Genomic DNA, 26,608 nt, shown 5'->3' with positions numbered 1-26,608 from the left:
ATAAGTGCAGACTAAATTGAAAATGGAAATGACTTAACATAGGCAATATGCTTTTTTTCAAGTTTTAATTTGTCAAATCTTTGAAAGATGCATGCTGTGAGCAAGCTGAAAGTCATACATTTTAAACTGATCAATATTCTAAGTTTCAGATAAATCGTTTTTTGTTAGGCATTTAGCTACAAGGAACTATTAAGTTACTTATGGAAGCAAAGTAAGTTTATGGGCAGTAGGTGCTTCAGTTTACCAAGAGTGCTCTTTTCTGAGTTTAAACTTAGAAATAATTTTGCTTCAAATTTTGAACTAGCTAACTGACCTGATTCAAAACTTTGTTTTGATGTTTAAATTTAGGTGAGTTAGCTAGTTCAAAATTTGAAGCAAAGCTAATTTAATTACAAATACAGTATTTCAATTACTGCCAAGTTAGTGGCATATTATATTTGTCCTACTACAGACCTTAGATTTGTAGAGAATGTAGGCAGAAACACAGAATGCTATACCCCCTGCTCCGAAGTTTTGCCTACCTACAGATCCTAGATTCATAGAGGATGTAGGCAGAAACACAGAATGTTATACCCCCTGCTGCGAAGTTTTGCCTGCCTACAGACCCTAGATTTATAAGGCATGTAAGCAGAAACACAGAATGTTATACCTCCTGCTGCGAAGTTTTGCCTACCTACAGACCCTAGATTTATAGAGCATGTAAGCAGAAACACAGAATGTTATACCTCCTGCTGCGAAGTTTTGCCTACCTACAGACCTTAGATTTGTAGAGGATGTAGGCAGAAACACAGAATTCTATACCCCCTGCTCCGAAGTTTTGCCTACCTACAGACCCTAGATTTATAGAGCATGTAAGAAGAAACACAGAATGTTATACCCCCACTCCAAAGTTTTGCCTACCTACAGACCCTAGATTTATAGAGCATGTAAGCAGAAACACAGAATGTTATACCTCCTGCTGCGAAGTTTTGCCTACCTACAGACCTTAGATTTGTAGAGGATGTAGGCAGAAACACAGAATGCTATACCCCCTGCTCCGAAGTTTTGCCTACCTACAGACCCTAGATTCATAGAGGATGTAGGCAGAAACACAGAATGTTATACCCCCTGCTCCGAAGTTTTGCCTACCTACAGACCCTAGATTCATAGAGGATGTAGGCAGAAACACAGAATGTTATACCCCCTGCTGTGAAGTTTTGCCTGCCTACAGACCCTAGATTTATAGAGCATGTAAGAAGAAACACAGAATATTATACCCCCACTCCAAAGTTTTGCTTACCTACAGACCCTAGATTTATAGAGCATGTAAGCAGAAACACAGAATGGTATAACCCCTGCTCCGAAGTTTTGCCTACCTTCAGATCCTAGATTAATAGAGCATGTAAGCAGAAACACAGAATGTTATACCCCCACTCCAAAGTTTTGCCTACCTACAGACCCTAGATTAATAGAGCATGTAAGCAGAAACACAGAATGTTATACCCCCACTCCAAAGTTTTGCCTACCTACAGACCCTAGATTAATAGAGCATGTAAACAGAAACACAGAATTATACCCCCTGCTGCGAAGTTTTGCCTACAGACCCTAGATTTATAAGGCATGTAAGCAGAAACATAGAATGTTATACCCCCTGCTGCAAAGTTTTGCCTACCTACAGACCCTAGTTCATAAGGTGTTTGATTTGGATAGATTTCTCTGTAGTTATAAATGGGAACAAATGTGATGTTGTTTTTCCAGCAGCTTTAGTTTTGTACTGAGAATTGTTCATGGAACAAGTTTCAAACTGTAAACCAGTTATGTAGCACGGATCGTTCCATAAACCTAAATTACAAACTATATCAATGCCAGTGGCCTTGTATTTTTCTCTGAACAATCAAAGTGGTTTGGAAAATAACTCTCTTTATCTTGTTATTAATGAAATCCCATATTCTTGTTCATTTAGGAAATGGAAAGTGCATGTTCCCATGGTGTGATATGTTTATCTTTTGTTTTTGGCTGTCAAGCGAGGTTGACAGGTTATTTTAGTTTTGTTTAGCTTCAGTTCAGCATTTCTGGTTCAACGTTTGTTCAATTTTACAATTATTGGGAAATCTTAGCCTGAAAGTTTAATATGCTGATTAAAACAATGCTATTGTGTTTAAGGGCACAATGGTTAATTTTAAGTAATTGTGCAACCAAAAAGAAGAAAATATCAGAAATGAGAATCAGTGTATTAACAAATCAAACATTGGCTGTTTATCTGATTCTGTTCAAGCATACTTAAAAAAATTGAAATTAGATTATTTATCTTGTCATTTGTGATATTTGTAACGAGTGAAAGATGAAAAAAAAAAGAAAAAAGAAAAGGAAGTTGAATATTGCAAAATATCAACTCAAGTTTTTCAATTTCTTATCCAAACAAAATTTCCTCACTTGTTTCTCATGATGTTTGAGGTTATGTAAGTGAGTTTTAGAGTTCATGAGTTATAAAATTTCCTCTATGACCCTTTGACATTGCTCATCAGCCATGCCAGAAATTTCAAATCCTACTATCCTCTGTCTATGAGGTCTATAGTTGTAAATTGAGAACATTTGTCATTATGTTGCCTTCGACCATATTTTGTACACAATGCTACACAATCATTCAACTTCCATCCAAAATGTCGAATGTTGGGTCAGTTGCACTGGTGCAATTCGGTGTATAGAATGATGAATGTTGGTTGGGTCGGAGGACAGGGATAATATTTTTTTAACAATTTTCTCAGCAACTATAAATCACAGCCATTAGATGTTTTGTGAGCAATGTTAGTATTGGTTCCCATATCATGGGATGCAACTTCAGGTCTGTCGCACTTCTACTTCCTGTTTACATACTATACGGAAACCTGGCCATTTCTGTCTTTGACTTTTTTATTTTCATATCATGGTGTAAAACCACAAGTATATGTCTGTCTGAGAAGTATATGAAATGACCAAATCATTGCGAATCTTTATACTGTGAAAGTCTTTTAATTTGTGGATGTCAATTTTTGTGGATCAGGGAATAAACACAAGTTCATGGATTATTGAATTTGTGGTTTTGAAGTTTTCAGTTTACACATCAATAGGAATCTACTATTCGTTGGTAAAACAATGATAGAATGGAGTTTCCATGATTTATTTCAGTTATAGTAGGTCTAGTTTCTTTATATTTTTGAATAGATGCAGCTTGAGCGTGCGTGAAATTTAGGTCATGTGTTTACCATTTTTTTTACCATGGCTTTGGTCAAAGGAGCTTATAAGCATGTCATATTAGAATCAGACCTAATAACATTTTGTTTTGTTTATTTTTCATCATTAAAATATAACAAACTGTGTTATGATATTTTTATGAATGATTTATTTTTTACACTTCTGAAATTACATGTACTGACACCAAAAATGTTATTGTAGTAATCAGTGGCAATTATTTAATCATTTTCAACACTTTGGCTGTAAATATTTTTGTTGGACGGTATCTCATAGATAGTTAAGATACCCCCAAACCCCAAATTTCCAAAGACAATAAAATTTCATTGGTCTTTAATTGTTCAGTGTTGTTTCCTTCACATCATCACTCATTCTTTTCTTTGTTCTTTCTTCCTTTTTGACTTCTTTATTTGTCCATTATACCGATAAAATCACGCAATAGCTGGAGAAATTACACTTAATTGGTTTATTGCTCTATGCATAACTAGAATGTTTGTGTTTTCATTTAAAGGTTTTCTCAATACTAGTAATTTTCTTCGGCATTATTTCGCTATTTAAGCAATATCTTCAAACTGGGCAGGTTCTCCCAAACATTGGCTATTGATGCTCTGACAACTAGAATAAACTTGAATTATTTCGCTCAGACTTTAGTAAATGACTCAATTATAAAAGACAAAAAAATCGTTTAGATGCAAAGGTCTATTGTTATTTGCTCATCTGAGTAAATATTTCATCCGAATGAAGTAAAAAAAGTAATTAAGTTGATTAGACTGGGCGTCAAATCATGTGTTCTGGTTAGTCGTAATTTAATAATGGGTTTCAGAAAGTTCATTGAGACATGGAAAGTGAACGGAATAATATCATTACCCTGGTGCTTTTAAAGTGTCCCCAAATGTGAACTTTGTCTACACTACACTCTGAAACTAAATTGTGTTTTTGAAATTCCATGAATTTCTAGTATATTGCGCTGTGTCCAATTTGGTCCAAATGTGTCTGTGTTTTTGTTCCATTAGAATATATCATCATACAAGTACTGGTGTCTTCGAATTTGGAGCATGCTTCATGAGGACTCTTGTTCTTGATATTTTTAGATTAATACATGGCCCTATTAATATTGCCCTTGTTATCAGCCTGAGATCTTGATATCAGCCCCAAGGGATGATATCAATTAAGGGCTGATAAAAAGGGCAATGTTTGAATAGCCATGTATTAATCTTTTTATCAAATATTTTTACACTAGTAATGAATTATTTTCCAACTTTCATGTTGACACAATAAAGTGGAAAGCAGGTGAATAAAGAAGTGTGTGTGGTCGATTCCGTAAATTATTCATGTTTATATTGAATATGGCTTGTTAAGTGCTTATAGCAGCATCACTACCCAGTACGATGATTGTTTATTAGCAGTTTTTGTTACACATTGCTACACAGAAGGGGATATAGAAATGCTGGTTTCCCTTCCGTCCATCCGTGCTTCCTTCCATGCATCCATCCATCCATCCAGTTACACTTATGAACGCAACTCCTCAGAAACTACTTAACAGATTTTGTTTGAATTTTTGAAGGATTGTTATTCACTGTTTGTAGTTGATCATATTGCACCTCCATTTTGATAGGAATTTGAAAGGAGTTATGGGACTTTTTGCACTTTAACTTTATTTGCCTGTCGGGAGACATATTGCTGAGTTGTTTTTATACAACTGCAAAAAATTTGCGGTTGTATATTGGTATGCTGTGTCATTGACGTAATTTTAGTTATGGTTGACCAGTTGTTATGAAGTTTTGATATGATTTTACTAACCACTAAAGGAAGGTTCCTATTAAATTTGGAGTTTTGTGGCCCTTACAATCTTAGAATAAGGGGCCAGAAAGTGTAAAAATAAGTGTTTCATTAAAACCCAATGTAGAATGTCTGGTAGGCAACTGCATCAGCAGATTTGATTCCTTTTGGACTGTTTTCAAATTATAAGGGGTCAAAGGGGCCACACTCCCCTCATATAGACTTTTTATTTTTGGTCCGATTTGAAGATAGAAATTATTGGATTCCATACAAAAATTCCTGCCTGCATTTTTCAATCAGATTACAGATATCTCTTATGGTATTTGATTTATAAGGGTTCAAAGGGCCACACCTCAAAACATTGACTTGTTTTAATTTTGGTCAGATTTTGAAAATTTTTATTCGAATTTCAAATTGTGTGCAATATAGTGTCCAAACCAGTAATTGTGTCTGTAATAAATTGTAAGTCCCTATGCTTAATAGTGCAAATAAATTGTGTCCACACTTGCCATAACTGTTCAGGGTTCGACCACTGCGGTCCTATTATGCTGTGCTCTGTGAAATTTTTTTTACTTCCATTGTTCTTACTGCCTGATATTTTCTACTTCATTCTTCTGTTGTGATATCAAAAATGTTTAGATGATTTCAAATGACTTGAACCTCAAATCAACTGTAATGTCAAAGAGTTATCAAGAAAACCAAGGTTAAAGCGGTAATGAAAAGACTGTAATCCAGGGACAAAGACCAGACATGGAAAACCGACATACACAACAAAGAACGTAAAGTAACTGAAATCATATATACAAAGTAACAAAAGCAAATAAGCAACTCGGACTCCACTAAAAACTGGAAGTATGAACCAGGTGCACCGGTAGGGTAAGCGTCCTCTGCTTTTCTAGAAACATCCACTGAGTTGCGCATAAAAAGTCAAGTCCGAGGTAGACCAAAGAAGAAAGGAAAACTATGACACGTTGAACAATGCCTGATGGGAGACATATTGGGACATATCTAAAAAAAAACAGAATACATGAGAACAGTGGTCAGGAGTGACATTAGTGAGGCTCATCAGAGGGCTAATAACATGTTCTCTGCCTTCTTAAAATGTTATTGCCCTAGGGGGTAGATAACATACAGAAGACAATGCTTTTATTACACATGCAAAGTTGGTGTTATTACAATTCAATATGTGATAATGTCTTATAAAATCAATGACTAGAAAAATATTGGTTATTATATATTCTTTATGTTTGGGCTTGGAATTTGAGTCATCCTGTTGTCAAAAATAACCTGAAGTGATTCTGGTTGACCTGATTTTTCTTAGAAATACCAGTTTTCTTTTAGGTACCTGATATTACTGTTCTCAGGCTACTTGATATTATACCTTTCTTAACAAGTGGGTGGTATATTGAAATCACCTTGTCCATCAGAATTTCGTGGAAATGATCTTGGTTCTAATGGATGGACTAATTTTAAATTTGGTGTGTGGCTTTATATAGATGGGGGTATATGTTGTAACTTCATGTATAAGTGGGGGTATTTCTTAGCATAACAACACATGAAAATTTTAAGTTTCTGATACACTATCAGCTTAGAATTTGGTAAAAAATGTGTTAATGAGCAAACTTTAATGTTGAAAACATTTGTATACCAATTCTGTTTTAGTCAATTTCCTGGACAGAGGTATATTTGCTGTTTCAGAACTTACACAACTCTGCCTTACAGATACTTTGAGCTAAACCCAACCTCTTTATGCAAATTAGTACAGCCCACAAGAAAGAGATGTGGAGATTATTTATTAGTAGTGCTTTTATTTTCATAACCTGGACAGCATGCAATTACGTTTCAGGTCTACAGAGAAAAGTTTTTGAGTATGAAGTTTGAGCGACCTTGCTGTGTGGGTTTGTTGAAAATTGTCAGACCTGTTAGGCTTGACTACAGCGGTATTGATACATTCTCTGACAACTTTCAACTCTTTTAACTATATTTAAAATGACAAGGCCTTGATCTAGCTGCACCTGAAGTCTATAATGTGTATGCTATAGATCTAGAAGTTTTAGCAAATTGTTTTTCTGCTTACATCAGTTGAGACCCAGTAAGCATTTGAAATCTTGAGTGTATCTCTCTTCTGAACAATTATCCTTAATGTCACCTTAAATGTAATTAAAGGTTTTAAAAGCTGTCATAGAATGCTCCATTACTTCGCATGATATACTTCAGAAATGATTTTACAGCATTCAAAAAAACATTAATTTCAATTTTGGAGTCTCAGACAGGTTTTAACTCGATTTAAAAGCAGCATTTGGTGACAATTTAAATCATTTAATTACTTCCCCAAAATGTAAAGACATTCAAGTATGACTGAGTCAAGTAGGAAATAATATTGAAAACCTTTCCCAGTTGGAAGCTTTCTAGACTGTTATCAAAATAATACTAAAACCCATAAAATAATATAAAAACAACACATGGATACAATTAGGTTATGGTAATCCACAAAATATAATGAAGACGGTCTGTCAAAGTCGGAATCGGTTAATATAAATTCCGAACCAATTTTGGCTTTAGTTTGTTTATATTTAAGCCAAAAAAGGAACATTTCATTCATCTTCTAGTCAGTATCTGACATTTATGAAGCACTTTATTACATTATTTCTATTGTTTCTATAACAATGAGAAATAATCGAATATACTTTATTTACTTTCTGGACACTATCGGCTTTGGAAAACAACATCAAGTTACAATATTGTAGTGGTAATTCATTTACATGATACAATCTCTCCAATATATCCGCGACAATTAATCAGTCTGCGAAAAATATACCATGGAATACAGTAAAGGGCAATAGAGGTTCATTGCTGTTTCTTTTTAAGTTTCTATTACATGTGGTATTTGGATGAACCTTAGTATTAGTCATCACGGCATGTTCAGAGTGTGAAACAATCAAATTTGGTTGTATGATATATCATTAATAAAGGATCCTTTACAATTATCTCCAGTATTTAGCTATTCCTTAGTTGCTTCTTCAACTTTTCTGTACTGCTGAAATAGAACAAAATTAAATATATGCTATCAGCAGATTTTGTTTTGTGTATGAAATTTGACAGTATGACAAAAGAGTGAATATTTTCGACAATGTACCTATATATATTGAATATATATCACTTTAACCTGACAATATGATGAATAGAATGGAATAGCAATTTCCTTACACAAGCTAAAATAGCAATCGTATCTAATTTTCTCACTCACTGGTGATGTATCCATTTTCATGTGACAGTGCCAGACCATATTAATTGTTATTTTGTTTGCCTATTATAGCATTAAGATTAAGACTTCTCCCATAGAAAATTGTATTTAAGTACTTCTTATGAAGAACTCTTTTGTTGACATTAATATCCGGCAATATGGATCTGACTTCAATAGATTTTGTTTGAAAAGCTGATATTAGAAACTCTTACAAAGTGAACAACAAAAAAATTAGGTTTTCTTAACATTATTGTGTAAGGATTTTTGTTGATTTAATAAAAAGGTTTGTTTTCTTGATCATGGTCAGCAATTTGGGTTCATGTTTTACTGATTAAACTGGGAAGTTTCAGATGTAAATGATGACATATGGTTGTGAATTAAAGGGAAACCACGGCCAAGTCGGGAACTTGCTTTGTAGTTATTTCTTCCAATTTTCGTTATTTACTTTAGCTGTTTTTATATACAATGTAAAAAATTAGATAAGATTGCTATTTTAGCTTTAGACTTTCTATTAGTAGGTATTGTACAGCTCTTACAAACTTTTTTGATAGGGGCAGATAAAAAATTACCGTTTTGTGTGAGTCCATGTTGATTGTTTGTTTGTTTGTTTGTTGGGGTTTAACGTCTGAGCAGCAATATTTCAGCTATATTCAGATGATGAACATGAAATTGATGATAAAATGAACATGAAATGATAAAATGAAAAAGGGATGGGACACAAGGACAATGGGGTTGAAAAATTTTGATTGCCACTGGCAATAGGGAGAGGTGGGTAGGGTGGGGGCAATTTAGCCTCCTGTGGTGGAGCACTATGGTTCCTACTCCGGGATAATACCACAGTAGGGTTCTTTAACGTGCGAGGAACGTGCATCTTTCCCAACATGGTGCACCACTATGGTTTGCGGTCAGGTTTTCCGTATTATAGCCTGACAACCCCAGCATGTAACATGCCAGGGGTACCCCATTCCACCATCTAGGGCACACATCCCAGTTGCTCTGTGGACAGAGCGCCCTAGCCCCCGGCTAGGGTTCTGAGCACTATTTAGTCGCCTTTTACGACAAGCTTAGCGCTGCAGCAGGCCTATTCCTTTAACACCCGGACCTGCACGGGGCAAGTCCATGTTGAAGGTTGGAGAGTATACAGCCAATATGAATACTATATGATTATCATATGAATCAAGCACCACATGATTGTCATATGAATCAGGCACCACATGATTGTCATATGAATCAAGTTTTATATGACTGTCATATGAATCAAGCACTATATGACTGTCATATGAATCAAGCACCATATGATTATCAAATGAATCAGGCACCACATGATTGTCATATGAATCAAGCACCACATGATTATCATATGAATCAAGCACTATATGACTGTCATATGAATCAAAGCACCATATGATTATCAAATGAATCAGGCACCACATGATTGTCATATTAATCAAGCACCACATGATTATCATATGAATCAAGCACTATATGACTGTCATATGAATCAAGCACCATATGATTATCAAATGAATCAAGCACCACATGATTATCATATGAATCAAACACTAAATGACTGTTATATGAATCAAGCACCATGTGATTATCAAATGAATCAAGCACCACATGATTATCATGAATCAATCACCATATGATTATCAAATGAATCAAGCGCCATGTGATTATCAAATGAATCAAGCACCACATGATTATCATATGAATCAAGCACCATATGATTATCATATGTAGCACATTTGGCTTTGAATCCTCTTGGTTTTTTGTTTGTTTGTTTGTTTGTTTCTTTTTTACATTTACACCCCAATCTTTCAAAATGGTCAAGAAATAAAGAAGAAGTTAAGAAAAATAGACAAAACTACTAGTAACATGCTGTAACTTTAAAACCTCTATATTTTCAAAAGCAAATTGTGTAAAATTTGCTTGAAGTTTTGATGGATAAAGATAAAATAAAATTGATGAAATTAAATTTTAACTTGTATGAGTCTTGCACAATATCTGTGTGGGTTGACACTGCTGCAACTGAAAACAAATATTTTGAAAACAGAAACTAATTATTAACTGTGACGTAATTGGTTAAAGAAGTATGTTCTACTGTCATTTAAATACAAATTAGGTTGCTGATATTATGTCTGCTTTTATGGAATATTGTGTCCACCATTTGTGAAAAGCAACCTGTTATGGAAAGTAAAACACTGTATGTCAACGCTGAGATTTTTAGAATAAATCTTTGTTGATCAGTTTTCCTACTTTAATATATCCAGAAGACATTTTTGATACCCTTAACCAAGTGAAAAGTTTTTACCCATAAGGTACTTTCTGGTGGTATGTTGCCAATTATATTTTACCTTGTTAATATATTTCTACAAAAGGTTCCAGGTAAAGTTGTACATTATAAATCCTTGATTAAGCATGAAAATACTGTGGAAGTACTATTGTTCGTGGGGTACCAATTTTCCTGGTTTTCGTGTGTAAGCTAAACCATGAAATTTGGTTCCCAATGAAATGGAGATTTCCATTAATGTGTATACTGAAACCATGAGCCCCATGTAGGTCCAGGTGTTAAAAGAATAGGCCTGCAGCAGCGCTAAGCTTGTTGTAAAAGGCGACTAAATAGTGCTCAGAACCCTAGCCGGGGGCTAGGGCGCTCTGCCCACAGAGCAACTGGGATGTGTGCCTCAGGTGGTGGAATGGGGTACCCCTGACATGTTACATGCTGGGGTTGTCAGGCTATAATACGGAAAACCTGACCGCAAACCATAGTGGTGCACCGTGTTGGGAAAGATGCCACGTTCCTCGCACATTAAAGAACCCTACTGTGGTGTTCTCCCGGAGTAGGAACCATAGGGCTCCACCACAGGAAGCTAAATTGCTCGATCCTACCCACCTCTCCCTATTGCCAGTGGCAATCAAAATTTTTTGACCCCATTGTCCTTGTGTCCCATCCCTTTTTCATTTCATCATCATTTCATGTTCATTTTATCATCAATTTCATGTTCATTGTCTGAATATAACTGAAATATTGCTGCTCAGACGTTAAACCCCAACAAACAAACCAACCAAAACCACGAATTCAAGAAGCCACGAAAATGTATTTCTTCCCTAATCCATGAAAATTGATATCCACGAATTAAAGTACTTTCACAGTATTGGAGATCAAGGGTCAAAGTATACGTTCAGGCAACAGCTACTGAAAGCAATAACAATTTAACCCACATAAAATGACTAACCCTGACTAGACCATACCTTGAACATGGCAGTCTGTAGGTATGCCTACCCTGCTAGGACAGCTTTGAGGGATTTTAGTTTTTGTTATTTTTGGTTTAAAGTTTGTCCCTATGGAATGAAGTTGGTTTTTTTTTTTGGGGGGGGGTGGGGTAGTCAGTAGCCAGGTTCTTGGACTTGAAAAACCAATAAAGAGGGCACAGTCATATTTGTGCTTTAGGTGCATAATTCTCAAGTAAATTAATTTTTTCAACTCAAATTCTATTAACAGCATCCAGACCATTATTCCAGAACTAAGAGTATTGCCGAGAAGAAGGTTATGGATGCCAATGGACTAGAAGGTCTGTGTACTTGTGCTCTGAGATTGGCAGGAATATATGGTCCGGGGGAGAAAAGACATACACCGAGAACACTGGTAATCATATCATGGGTTTTTTTATGTGTTACTTTATCACTTTTAGTATTGCTGTAGATTTTTTGCAACTTGTTTTCTATCCTGTATAATTGGTAATTTTTGTGGAGCAAAATTTTTTTTTATTTTGTGTTAAAAATGTTTCTTTCATTTATTTGAGTGAACCTTATAGAGTAATAACACTTCTTTTTTATATACTGTGTAATTGGGAATTTTTATGGAAAGAGATTTTTGCCATTTTACGTTAAAAATATTTATTTTTTCATTGAACCTGACCTTTGCAATCTATAATGTTTATACTGGGGAAAGTTGTCACTAAGCTTGAGTTACAGGCTAAAAACCACTAATTCCACTTCCCATAGGCTTCTATGCTAATTTCACAATATTCAATGGCTTCTCTGGACTTTACCTTAACTTTAACCTGCAGAGGACTATATATCAACATGATTCTACATATGTCAGCTCACAATCCTCAGAATGGCATGTGGGGTTAGCAGACTTGCAGTGCAGTACTGGTCACCGGAAGTGAAGTGACTATAAATAGCATGGGAAATCCCAGCGTTTTCACAAGATAGGGGTATATTTAGAAATCATTATGGAGATTAGGCTTCACATCACAAGAAGCAAAATCACCTATAAAATGTACAGAAATGTTTTTCCTTTCAGAAACTGTTTAAATTTTTTAAATGAGATGAGAGCTTTTTTCACAGCACTATGAGGAACAGGGGTAATTTCTGCGTAGGACTATTTTTGCGTACGTTCCAAATGCTCATTGGTTGAATTGGTGGTCTGTAACCTACAACAGCTAAAGATAAATTAAAATTATATTTTACCAAATCAATTTTTATGGTCTCTTCATTAAACAGTATATGTGTATAATTCAATTCCATTCTCAGATTTCTAAAAATGTTTCAGTCTTGAATACTAGTATTGCACTAATATCTCCATTATTTTTTTTTTGCAATTGTAGAAAAAAATTTGATGATTTCTCAATTTACAGTATACCAGAGCGTGTCTAAAGGTCATCAACTATATTATGCCTGACATTTTGCCACTTGCATCACATTTTCTTATTGAGTACATGTATTTTGCAGTGGTAGATATAAGAAATTTGTCTGACTGGTCAAGCTGATTAGTTTTGCCAAAACTGATCTGGCCCACAGTGAAGTTTACTTGTCCTTATGATATGTTTTATGAACAGACAGGAAATCCAAAATTAGGTTGCCCAGTGGGCAAACTCTGTTAGACTTTGACTTTCCTGTCATGAAATTTGCTGATGTGTACCAGCAGGAAAGTGCTTATTATACCTCCTCCCACACTTTGAGGGGTATATAGTCTGTCCTCCATCCATATTTCCTCCCTGTATAAAAGGGGAGGGGGCATCGCTTATTCACTACTTTACCTACACCACAGAATGGAACTTAATGAAACTTTCACAGAATATTTATTACCATACATGTTTCCATTGTGTACCACTTCTTTGAGATTTTGATCCTAATCAATTTGGGGGTTTCACATACAAAACATGGACTTTGAATATGAGGACATGGGGTGACCCATCTCTTATCAATTACTCCTTTAAGATCATTGAATCGAACTGAATGAAACCTTCACAGAATCTTTATTACATGTTCCCATTACACACCTCCTTTTTTAAGATTTTGACCTGAATCAATTTAAGGATTTTGCATTGTAAAACATGGACTTTATCATTCATGAGTATGGGGACATTGGCTTATCTCTTATTGGTTACTCCCCCCCAACAGTGAATGGAACTTTTACAGAATCTTCAACACATGTTCATTGTGCACTACCTGTTTCAGATTTTAATCCAAATATATATGGTGGTCAATAGGTGCATGTTTTGTTGTTTTGACCTCAGCATTAAAAAATTGTTTTAAAGTAGTAATTAGGATACTGACTGAGTCTTTACCTCCAAGATTTTTGTGGATATTGACTCCAAATGAAAGGACATTGTAATTAAATATGGCTCACTTACAAATTGCATTTTCATGTCTAACTGTTTTGGGACTCTTTACAATTAGACATTTTCTACACCCTACTAAAACTGCGGCATTAAAGCAGTGAGCTTAACCGTATTTACTAACCCACAGGAGATGTCTGGTTTTAAGTAGACTTGCTTGCGATGCAAATTTACAATAGACTCTAAATTAGGGCATTAACTTTTTCCAATAAAGAGATTCAGGTTTTAGGCATCCAATTCATCTAGTTTAGTTTTTAAATCTAATTAATTAAATTGAATACTAAATTATTTAGTAAAGTTTCATCAAATAGTATGTTCGGCTGGCCTTGATCTTAGTTTATAATACCCGTGGGCCCTGAACTAATTAACCTCCGGCTCTAATTTAAAATTAATCTTGAATATGGAATAAAGGTTATGTATCAAAGTTTTATAAATATTTTTTTTATCTGAAGACATTTTATGAAGGTGTAGCGTGTCATCTTTGTAAAGATGTCGGGTAGAAGTCTGCCTTGTCAGCTATGTTTCAGAACTCAAGGACTGTACAATTGAGGAATGTCGGAGTACCTGAGTGCTGCATAAAATTCTGTAAAATTGGACTGTTCCAGTCCTTATGTAAACTTGAAGTTGAGGAGGTAGACCTAGGGTAAGGGACACAACTCTTACAAACCATTTGAATATTTGTATTCAGCATTTTACATCAATCTAATGTAAGCATAAAAGTAGCTTGGACTGATTTCATTCTGTTTCAAATAAACGCTTGATAGTCTGTGGTGAAATTGAATATGATACAAACATGTCACTGATTTTATGAGTTATGTCTCTTACCCTAGGTTTACCTCCTTAAGGCTTGTTTACAAAGCAAACAGAGATGGTTCAATAGATCTACAACCAACTCAATCCAAGACTTCTAAACTCCTTCAGTTTCACCTTGTATACAGCATTTACGGAAAAAAAACGTTTGTCTGAGAGTCTGTTTTGGAATAGATTTTAAATGCTTTCCTTTTGATAGCCTGTTCCATGAACCAACAGGTTCAACATTTTATTTAGAGTTTCATCAACTCTTCCATATGTTCTATCATTCAGTTTAGCAGAACTAACAGTCAATATTTTTATGTTACTTGCGTATATAGGGGCAACTCTTTCCCTGTACCTGTGTATAATGATGTTTTGGGGCCAGCTTCAGCCTGCCCTGTGGTATGAGGATTTCCTTGTTCATTCACTGAAGACCAATGGATGACCTTGGGCTGCATTTCCATCCTGGTGTGGTTGTTGTCTCTTTGACATATACACCATACCTTATTAAATTGATATGTCAAAAATTTAAGATCAAACAAATTAAAACATGTACCTCTTGAAGATATAAAATAAAACTTATGAAAAATTCACTGCCCTTAAGACCAGCATGACATTTGGTGGTTAGATACCACCATAACTATTGTAAATATTGACCATATAAAGTGCTAACCTAGGAAAGAACAGTGACATAGTATTTCAGGCGATATTCTGTAGCTGTGTCAATTTATCTTGATCAACGATAGAAAGACAATAAGATGTATTACTCTATACCTACCGGCTAACTCAATCACAGCAACCCATTATAAGTGATTATAGTGCTTTATATTTCTGTATAATTAATCAATTACGCCAAACTGTTAAATGTTTTATCAATGTCGTGGTCAGATTATTGCTGCTCTGTCTGTTTACTTTCTTCCCAGAAATTTGCTGGGTTTCAAGGTTACAAGTATTAATGTTTGGTTTGATATCTTTTAGTTTTTATTCCCTGCTCTGTAGGGGAGGGTAGTATACTATTTTACCTGTGTCTGTCATTTCATTATAACAACATTTCTGGCTTCTGTAAATCACAGGCGGTTGATATTTTAAACAATGCTTCATATGGAGAAACTGAATTTTCCTTATATTATAATGCGATGGAAAATGGGATATCACTAGTGAGGCATTGCTCACAGCTCACAGATACCGTGATGACTTCAATTTTTAGCTCACCTGAGATCTACATCTGATCAAGTTTTGGTTTTAATCCGTTAAGCCATGTTGGAGTTATTGTCCTTTTTCAACAATTTTTGCTATTTTTAATGTTATTTCTTTCAAAAATCTTCTCCTCTGACACTACTTGACCAATTGAAACCAAATTTGGTATGAATGTTTCTTTGGGTATTCTGCATAGAACTGATATGAGGATTTTTGTTCCGTTGAAAAACATGGCAGCCATTACTAAAAAAAGAAAATAGGGGTCAGACAGTAGTTTTTCACATTTATCTCCAAAACTGTTAGGTTTATCTGAATTCTGACATGGGGTTAAAGTGTTCAGCATGATGAGATCTATCTGTGGCCAAAATTTGGTGAAAATCTGTCAACCCATGTTGGAGTTATTGCCCTTTTTGGATGTTTTTTGCTGTTTTTAATGTTATCATTTTAAAAAATCTTCCTTTTTCTGTTTATGATGTTATTACTTTTAAAAAATCTTCTCCTCAGAAACTGCTCTACAGAATTCAATGAATGTTGGTATTTTTATTTTAAAGGGCATCCTTAACAAAATGACCATTTAGACTTTTGATCTGTTATAAAGCATGGCCGCTATTATTAAAAATTGAACATTGGGGTCAGACAGCAGATTTTTGCATATATCTCCAAAACGGTTAGGTTTAACCAAAATCTGACATGGGGTAAAATTATTCAGCATGAAGAGATCTATCTGTGGTCAAATTTTGGTGAAAATTTGTTGACCCATGTTGGGGTTTTTGCCTTTTTTTGACATTTTTTCTGTTCATGATGTTATTACTTTAAAAAATCTTCTCCTCAGAAACTGCTCTACAGAATTCAATGAAAGTTGACATTTTGTTTTATAGGGTATCCTTAACAAAATGACAGATTTTTGATCGCTGAAAAAACATGGCTGCCATTTCAAAAAAAAAAAAAGAACAATGGGGTCAGACAGCAGATTTTTGCATACATCTCCAAATCTGTTAGGTTTAGCCAATAGCTTTCAATTGCTGAAATGATCCTTATTATAAGGCTTACAAATGTGTCCAATGAATCAAATGGAGTCAAAATTGTCTGACAACTCCTTGTTAGAGTTATTGCCCTTAAAAGGCAAAAATTTAACCAGGTAAGCAATTCAGGCTCCTCTGAGCCTCTTGTTTATGGTTTACACAGATTTCCAGCTTTGTATGGTTTACACAGGTTTCCAGTTTTGTATGATTTACACAGGTTTTTTTAGTTTTTGTATAGTTTAGAAGATTTCCAGTTTTTATGGTTTACACTGGTTTCCAGTTTTGTATGGTTTAGAAGATTTCCTGTTTTGTATGGTTTACACAGGTTTCCAGCTTTGTATGGTTCACACAGGTTTTCTGGTTTGCATGGTTTACATAGGTTTCCAGCTTTGTATGGTTTACACAGGTTTCCAGTTTTGTATGGTTCACACAGGTTTCCAGGGTTTTGTATTGTTAACACAGGTTTTTTAGTTTTTGTACGGTTTAAAAGGTTTCCAGTTTTATATGATTACATGGGTTTCCAGTTTTGTATGATTTACAGTTTTCAAGTTCTATATGGTTTGCACAGGTTTCCAGTTTTGTATGGTTTACACAGGTTTTAAGCTTTGTACGATTTACACAGCTTTTTAGATTTCCATGGTTTTGACTAGTTTCTAGTAAAGGAGTGGTTTAGACAGGTTTATTTTTAGAAGGATGTAAATTATTGTGGGGCAAAGTACAAGAGCACAGTAGTCCTGCTGTTCAGTCATTTAAAAGATTGCAGTGGTAAATTGGTTCTGTAAACCAACTTATTTTTGCTGATGACTATTTTCATGTTTCAGGATATCAATTTTATTTTGTTCCTACTTGTTTCACAACTTAGTCTCTGTTTTATATGTATTCAATAATGACAAGACTTATTCCCAGGTATTTATTTTCACAATTTCCTCTTGCTCAAAAAGTTAGCAAAAGAATATCACTCCCAAAAATATGTCAGTTCACAATATTTTCTTTTTAAAAGACCTGTAGCCACAAACTAATTGAACCTCTCCTCATTTGTTAACAGTATATGCCCCAGTCCAATGTTAGTACTTGTGATTTGTGCAGTTGTTGTCTTTCCCATTTCTGTTTTTTTCTATGTATTTTCCAGACTAATTAGAATTGAAATAAATGATATCATTTGAACTAGAAGGGCAACACTGACTTTATAGGATCTTTTAGACGTATAACTGTTGAGCACTAAAGTCTGATTCTATGAGGTCAAATTGACAGTAAACGATTCATTTAGCAAAATATTAATTTTTGTCCAAACCAATCTAATCTTTAAGCCTTTTTTGTGTATCATAATAGTACAAATTATAGGATATTACACGGAATATTCAAGGTCCGAGGCTTATTAGAAAGAAAAAATGTCCATTTATGAGGACAAGTCTAGACTTCCAACCTTCGAAATATACAAAATGAAATAAATTAAGCCTGAATGTTACTAGACTAATTTAAAACATATATATATATATATATTGTGATAAGTGTGGTCTTGATGCATAAGTTTTTTCATCTTGGTTTATTATTATTGTGTATTTAACTGCAATATTTTCGAAAGATTTTATGGTAGTCAGACTAATTAGAAATGGATGGAAACAGTTATATTCAATGTTTTCTGTTAAAGTTCTGGCCCTAGGTGCTAGGAATCTTTGAAATAATTATGAGAATAGTCTCCTATAGTACTTTGAATAAATGTCCTTGCATGATGTCACAACTATTGAAGTCTATTTTCAAAGTGCAATAATTTTCAAAGTTTTCTGATGTTGGCACCTGGTCCCATTTGTTGTTGGTACAAATTTTTAGATCCATCAAAACCCAACATTTTGATACATTTTCTCTGGTTAGGTTAAGTTATCAAATTAAGTGTAAGTGTTTGTAAGAATCAGGCAAAATGAGAAAAATCAGAAACATGCATTTCAAAACCCCACCGATCTGAAAATAAAATATAACTCAAGGATGCTATCTCTATTTGAAAAGACCATTATTTGATCTCTGCATTGTTGCTCAGAAATTTTTCAATAGAACCTTAGAAAAATTATGTTTTTGACAGAATTATCTGCCCTTGAAATGTCCATTTTCAGTGCATTTCACTGAAATTGTAACTCAATTGTCCAGCATTATATGGAAAATCTTGTCTGTTTTCCTTGATTCTGATGTTGCAAACAATCAAATTACACTATCAATATGATGAGATTTTTCATACCATGTTTCACCTACTGCCTGATTCTTAAAGGGACTGACACTTAATAATTTCAGTAATTATAATAATAGGATAATTAATTATTTATTATACATATTTTCAATATGAATTTTAAATTCTGTGATTGACGGATTGAAATAAAAAATGTGACATTTTTGGCGGGAGAAAGTCAGAGATTGAAATTACTGAATTTATTTCACAGTGTGAATTATCAAAATTTATTTCACATAGATCATTTGATTAAACACTGCTATCTGTATAATAACAATATATATTGCCCATCCAGGAAAGTCAGTATCCACATTTATTGCTTTCTGTTAAAGCTGTGTTCCTCATTTTTCTGTTGCCTGCTTTATAGATGTCTTTTCAATTCATTTCACTGTTGCCCTGACGTCTTGAAGAAGATCAAAGGATTATTGATGTCTAGATTTCATTTCATTTGGACATAGTGAATTATAGCAGGGACATATCATCATTACACTTCCAGGTACCATGAAGGCTTGTATTTTTTTTAACTTACAGTTTGGTTGTTGTCCACTATAGCTGTGTTCCTCATTTAATTATTGCCATGGCACCTTAGTTCCTCACTTGATTGTTGCCTACTATTGCTTTGTTCCTCATTTGATTGTTGCCTACTTTTGCCTTGTTTTTCATTTTATTTTTGCCCACTAAAGCTATGTTTTTCATTCCATTGTTGCAAATTTAGCTCTGTTCCTCATTACATTGTTGCTCTGGCAGATGTGTTCATAATTTTATTGTTGCCCTGGCAGCTGTGTTTATTTTTGCCCACACTAGTTGAGTTCCTCATTTGGTTTCTGTCCACACTAGCTGTGTCCTCATTTGATTGTTGCCTGACATAGCTGTATGTTTCTTCTTTTATCATTGCAATATACAGCTATGTTTAAGATTATTCAAATCATCTGATACAATGTAATTGAATACTTGCTTCCTGAAAAAACCCTCCTCAGTGCCAGTTGATGACATTTTTAGCAGGTTCAGCATTTTCTTTAATTTCCTGAGATGAAATCCAATGATTGGATTTTTAATTTTCATGTAGATGTAAAGAGGTCAGGTTTAATTGACCTTTTCACTGGAGTAGATATCTATTTTTACATATGCCAATTATCTTGTCCAATATTTCGGAATCAATTTCAAACCTCAAGAGAAAAATCTGTCATTAGATATATGTATATATGATCATATTTGTATTAATCATTTTTATGATGGATGTGTTTTTCTGCTCTCCTGCAGGCTTGGGTCCTTAGATGAACCACAAGGTCCAATATTCACTCATCCATCATGGCTCAATTTCACTTTCCGATCTTGAAGAATTGGCAGTGTATGGATTAGAAGTTGTCGATTGTATAATTAACGCTGTGGTTAAATTGTCTGTTGGAATTAGAAATTTAATCAACAAGTTTGCAATCGTTCTCATTATTAGAGGAGTGTTTCTCCCAATTGTGTCTCAGCAGTTTATTTCTGTCATTGTGTCTAATGTCAAGTATTTCTTCAGTACTGTTAAATTTAAGAGTCTTGCAGGAATGTTTATTGGTATACCAATTACCATGTTTTTTTATTTTGTTCTTTGGTCAAACCATGAATTCAAATTATGTGAAATATAAAAAAATACAAGGAATTAAAAATGCAAAAAACTAAAAAAACTAACAAAATTTTGACAAACACCTGTTGATTAACAAACCTTCCCATAATTTGAATTCTCTTTTCCATTGCATTTTGCAAAAGTTGGGGTCTATATAATTTGGCTTTTCATCCTCCTGTTTATCATAAGGTATTACTTTTGTAAGCTACAAGGACATTGATGAAATTGATTTAGGGGTTAGTAAAAGGTCTTTTGATTTTTTGGTCAATAGGTCAAAGGTCAAGGTCATGATACTTTTTATTGTTAGGTGGAAAACTTGAGCACTGCTCTTCTTTCAAATAATTCTGATTATTTTCCTTCCCAAAATGAATCTTTTTAAGGCTTCCAACTTATTGGTTTAATTTGATTGTATTGTATATTCAACTTTTTGTACTGGATCCAGGCTCACATGTAATTTTGCCAACTCATTCTGTCAAAACCAAACTCTTTTTGAACTGATTCTGTCTAAACCAAACCCTGTTTGAACTGATTCTGTCAAAACCAAACTCTGTTTGAACTGATTCTGTCTAAACCTAACCCTGTTTGAACTGATTCTGTCAAAACCAAACCCTGTTTGAACTGATTCGGTCAAAACCAAACCCTGTTTGAACTGATTCTGTCTAAACCTAACCCTGTTTGAACTGATTCTGTCAAAACCAGATTACTTCTAAGATCCCTTAGTCAATTAAACTTGGTGCAACTGGCAGAGTAGGACATGCTTATCCTTCCTGAGCACCTGATGTCACCCCCCCTTTTTAGTGGAAGTACAAATTGCTAGTGCTTTATTTTTTTGTGTGACGTCTAGTTTCCGGTATCTTCAGTTTTTATGTGTATGAGTTATCTTTTTTACTCGGTTCACTATGTTGTGTATGTAGATCGTCTCTGTTTCTTGTGTTTACTTAAAGGTCATGTTTTTTTTATTTTGACATATTTGAATCATCCTACTACTGACACTTTGGTATTTTTTCACCCCCCCCCCCCACCCCCCCAAAAAAAAATGACGAAAAACCGAAATGATCACTAACGTTATGATATCTAGAAATGATAACGAAAGAAAAAGACAAAACTTTCTTATTGTGCATGATCTTCATATAGAATGGTATAAATAACCTGTTGCATAATATTTATAATTACCTCCCTTTACTTGTTGTCAACTTTATACCGAACATAATTGAAATAGATAAACCTTTATAATATGATAATTAAATTTTTCTTTGATTTCAAGATTATGGGTCTGTTCACAGTTTCAAACCACAATATTTTCGTTTTACGGCTTTTTTTTCTCCGAAAAATTTTTAACTTAATTTTCTTTGTTGCGTAATTTTACATTTGTTTTATTGGTTTGGAATGCTTTTCCAGATGCCAAAACTATAAGATAGTTGTGCAATTAAGCAGACAAATGCAATAACTTGGTACCATTAATTTTGTGGCGTGTCACAAGGATTTCGTTTCTGTTACTCCTTTTGCTTTGAAGATTCTCTCGACAGTCAGTTTTGAAAGTGATTAATGAAATTATACAAAATGAATCTAACAATTTGTTAAGCAAAGGTGTCTCTTTAATCAAATAAGATTGGAAGCAATTTGAAATATTAAGGCTTTTTGGACTAGTGATTTGAGTCAGATTCTATGTAGACTACTTGACTACCAGTACTATCTTTGATTTTATCCAGTGAGTACTTCCTGTACAAGGTTGGTTAGATTAAATAGTAGATAGTTTTACTATTAAAGGCTTGAATGATTGACACATATGCTGTTGATTATGAAATGGTTTCCTGATTTCGATTGTACTGAGCGCAATATATGATAAGATCTGCGAAAGATGTTCTTAGTCAATAAATATTATGTTCCTTGGCAGATCAGGTGATTGGCCCAAGTAGGGGGCCGGCTTCAGCAATTTTCATTTTTATTCGGCTAAAAGATGTTCCCAGTCAATAAATATTATGTTCCTTGGCAGATCAGGTGACTGGCCCAAGTAGGAGGCTGGCTTCAGCAATTTTCATTTTTATTCGGAAGTCATGTGACTTCTGAGTCTTAAAACTATCTGATGTTGATCAAATATATAGAAGTTCAATATTTATCAATGCCTTTGACAAAAGTGCTTATCCTTTTGTAAATAATTAATCTTTTTGGAAATACAGAAAGAATAAATTGCCAGCAGATTATGATTAGGGTCTTTGAAAGTTTTTAAAATTCTTATAAATAGCTCACAACTTCTGAGGTTCAGCACCATTAGAGCTTTTATTTTCTTTATAATCAACCAAATATTTCAAACATAAGAGCAGGAGGACCCCCCCCTTCCTCTTGCCCCCCCTTTGGATCTGCTAATGGAAGTACTACATTTCCTACAACTTTTTGCAAAAAAAAACATCACTGTATTTTCTTTATTGTACAATTGTTGTTGGGGCACCAATTTTTCATGGATTTCATGGGTATGATAAGCCACGAAATTTGATTCCCAACATAACAGATTAAATTTGTTCTAATTCGTTATAAACCTAAATTCATTATAAGCCTGTACGTTATAAGCGAACACTACTGTACTTGAAACTGTATGACAGGAGCATTAAAACCACAAATTTAAGTATCTATGATTTTGTGCTTTTCCCCTGAACTACGAAAATTGATACCCATGAATATAAGTACTTTTACAGTAATAACTTTCACTATAAGTGGAAACAATTGACTCCATTGAGCACAGATAATAGACACAGGTTACATGACTGCTTTTAATAAGTTTAAAACCTACGTGTAAGATGAAATGTAAAGTGGAACCTGTCGAAACCAAAGCCTGGGGAAACTGGAAACCTGTGTTAACCTTACATGTTATGAAATCCATTCATATCAGTTTCAGGATGCTTTGAACCTGTGTAAAACAAGAACATGCCATAATGGAACAAACAGGTTTTACTCTACTTTTAAGTACCAGTCCTTATAAAATACAGACACTTATTATGGTAAGGTGATTCGTAGTGTAGAAAAACCCTCAAAAGCACAACACCCATGTGAAAAACTAAGACTGGCAGGTATCTAATTCTGAAGAAGAAATGAAAGTAAATTTGGTGGGTTTTTTGACATGAATGAATCACCTCCTGCCTGATATTTGTGAAGACTGATACTTAAGTTTTGGTTTATCAGGCCTGTCAAGTTTTAAGTCCAACCACCAAGATTTTGGGCTTTGTGATAAAGGGACTTTGCATCATTTGATATTAGGCCTCAATGTGTTAAGTTTCTGCGTAGGTCCATAGGGTTATGTCTCGATGAACTTTGGTAAACATACACAAGAATATTTATGGACTGTTTTTATTTTTTGACCTAGTTTTCCATACATGCATAACCAACTTTGGCCTGTTTACACTCCTTGAACACTGCAGTGGTATATGAACAAATGTTACCTTTCCTAAAGATGGTTATGCATGCATAACTTAGTCAAAACTCAGAAACAATCCTGATAATTTAAGTAGCACTCCACCTAAGAATTATGCAAAATGTGATTCATGGTTGGAAAGCCTACATATTTTTATTTTTGATATTTTGTTTAAATTGTTATAGTAAACAGAAATTGACATGTGGTTTTTCATATAACCCATGCTCTTAGAAGATAAAAATTATATAGAATGTACTGTGGATTTCATACCTAAGGGAGATAACTCTGTAAATGACAGTAAAATACAATAGAGACTGTATTCATTTAAATGTGGATTATCTCCTAAGAGCAGGCAGATTGGAATGAACAATTATACATTTCATCATATAGATCTATAAAGCAACTTAAAAACAAAAATAAAAATATGGAGCCTTTTTTGAGTTGTATCACATTTTGCAGAATTTATATGATTCTTACAAAGACTACTACTTAATTGTTAATGGATTTAGGGTTCCAATAAAGATTTGATCCATAATCAAGATGTTATTATGTTGGGGATTATTTGAATCGCGGACTGCTGACCATTCATCCTTCTTGATATCATTGTATTAAATTGAGGCTTATTAAAAGTAAAAACTAGATTACTTGCAATTGTGACATTTTCATAGGATAGTAACCTACAAAGTTTTCAGTTGTTCAGTCATCTTATAAGTGTTGCTGTCAGTTCAAAGATGTGAACTTGATTTTGAAGCTGTAACTATTATGGTAAATGGACGACATTTGGTACTGCTGCGAGTTATTTAGTTACAGTAACTTCACAGAATAGAGTTGGTCTTTCTTTGATTAAAAAGCAATCACCTGATGAGCTTCCTTAGTTGGTTACAATTGACACAGATGTCTAAACTTTCTGTCTAAGTTACATCTAAACTATCTAAGAAATGATAAAAAGAGTAATCAAGGGAACCAAGGTTATAGTGGTAAACAAAAGAATGTAATCCAGGGACAAAGGCCAGACATGGAAAACAGACATACACAACTAAGAACATAAAATAACTAAAATCATACATACAGAGTAACAAAAGCAAGTGAGCAACTCGGACTCCACTTAAAACTGGGAGCATGGACCAGGTGCACCGGTGGGGTAAGTGTAAAAATTAAATCTCTCTAAATGTTTAGTTAACTACTTAAAGGAGTTCATCAGATAATCTTTATTAAATCAGGGAAGACTAACTCTATTCCTTGAAGTAAGCTATTTTACTCGCTGTAAAAATCTATGAAGCTCTTTTTTAAGAAATCAGCTAGTTTACTTGAAGAGGTGTGGCTTAGTACTGAGATTGACAGAGGTGTTTAAGCTTTGGATTTCATGAATATAAATCTACTGATGAGATTGATAAGATACATGTACATGTGCAATACTTCAAATTCCCTTCAGTCATGTCCTGGAGTGCAGCACTTGTATATTAATTACCAAATGCCCAATTAGTCTTTTAGAATTCCCCACAGGATTTGATGAGGTGTGCAGTACTCGTTTATTTAACAAAATGCCAAATTAGGCCTTAAAAATTTCCCTCAGCATTTGTTGGGATGTACTAACCAGCATAGAAATCACAAAACGACCAAATAGGCTTTAAAAATGTAATAATCCAAATGTACTCAGTATATAAAATTTCTATTGTGCTCAAGTTCCATAAATCCACTAGACCACATTAATGTGATAAGTTTTCAACTCAGTAAGTGGTACATTGTATGAGTTTCTCAAGTAATTTAATCAACTTTCCAAAATTTCATGTTTATTTATGTCATTTTCCATTAGTTATTTTTTTGAAAATTAGATTAAACTTTTTTGATTAAAATTGTTTTTGAAAATGTTCAATATAACTTTTAAGGAATAATTTAATTAATGAAAAATGAAATACTTAATTGTAAATGACATTGAAATTTCTAGATAACGGAGTATGTTCCCAAATGACTTTCCTTTCTGGAAATTGTAATTTATAAATTGAATTATTGCTTGAAAAAAGGAAATAAAGTCATTTCATAAATTGTTATTTCATGTTATATTGCAGTTCATAATACTTGTTTTTCTCTACATTTTTTAGTTCTAATGAAACATGCATCTTTCATTGTATAATGTTGGTTGTTGTGACCCACTTAAGCAACGAACACAAGAAAGACTTATGAACTACTTTTGTAGTAGACTTTTTCCCGTGTTGCACTTGTACAGGTGGGCAAAATATTTTTGTAATATTTTTCTCAGCAACTATAAATCACAGCCACTAGATATTTGGTATGCAGAATTTAGTATGGGGTTCCATATCATGAGGTGCTGTTAACTTTTGTTTTGTTGAAATTTCAGGTCTGTTACACTTCTACTTCCTGTTTACCAACTTTACGGCAACTTGGCCATTTCTGTCTTTGACCCATTTTCTTCATCTTTTAACATGACCTTCAACTGGCAGCATAGTGGGTGTCATGCAAGGAGCATACTTTTGCCCTTGTACTTTCCCACT

The 26,608-nt window shown here is 34.1% G+C and overlaps 1 protein-coding gene across 2 annotated transcripts in view; it reads left to right on the top strand.

Annotated features, from left to right (window-relative positions):
- Positions 1-26,608, top strand: part of LOC148620156 (short-chain dehydrogenase/reductase family 42E member 1-like) — a 67,262-nt gene that overhangs the window by 32,015 nt on the left and 8,639 nt on the right. For both annotated transcript variants that reach the window (XM_088580781.1, XM_088580782.1), the window contains exon 6: positions 11,736-11,879. In XM_088580781.1, coding sequence (XP_088436907.1) covers positions 11,736-11,879 — 144 coding nt within the window. The remainder of the gene's footprint in view (positions 1-11,735; positions 11,880-26,608) is intronic.

Source organism: Perna viridis, chromosome 4 (assembly GCF_037379345.1).
Source record: "Perna viridis isolate PV_CMFRI_1.1 ecotype Kerala chromosome 4, ASM3737934v1, whole genome shotgun sequence".
Classification (NCBI taxonomy): Eukaryota; Metazoa; Mollusca; class Bivalvia; order Mytilida; family Mytilidae; genus Perna; species Perna viridis.
Note: the sequence above shows the minus strand (reverse complement) of the source record. Positions and strands in the feature narration are given on the sequence as shown.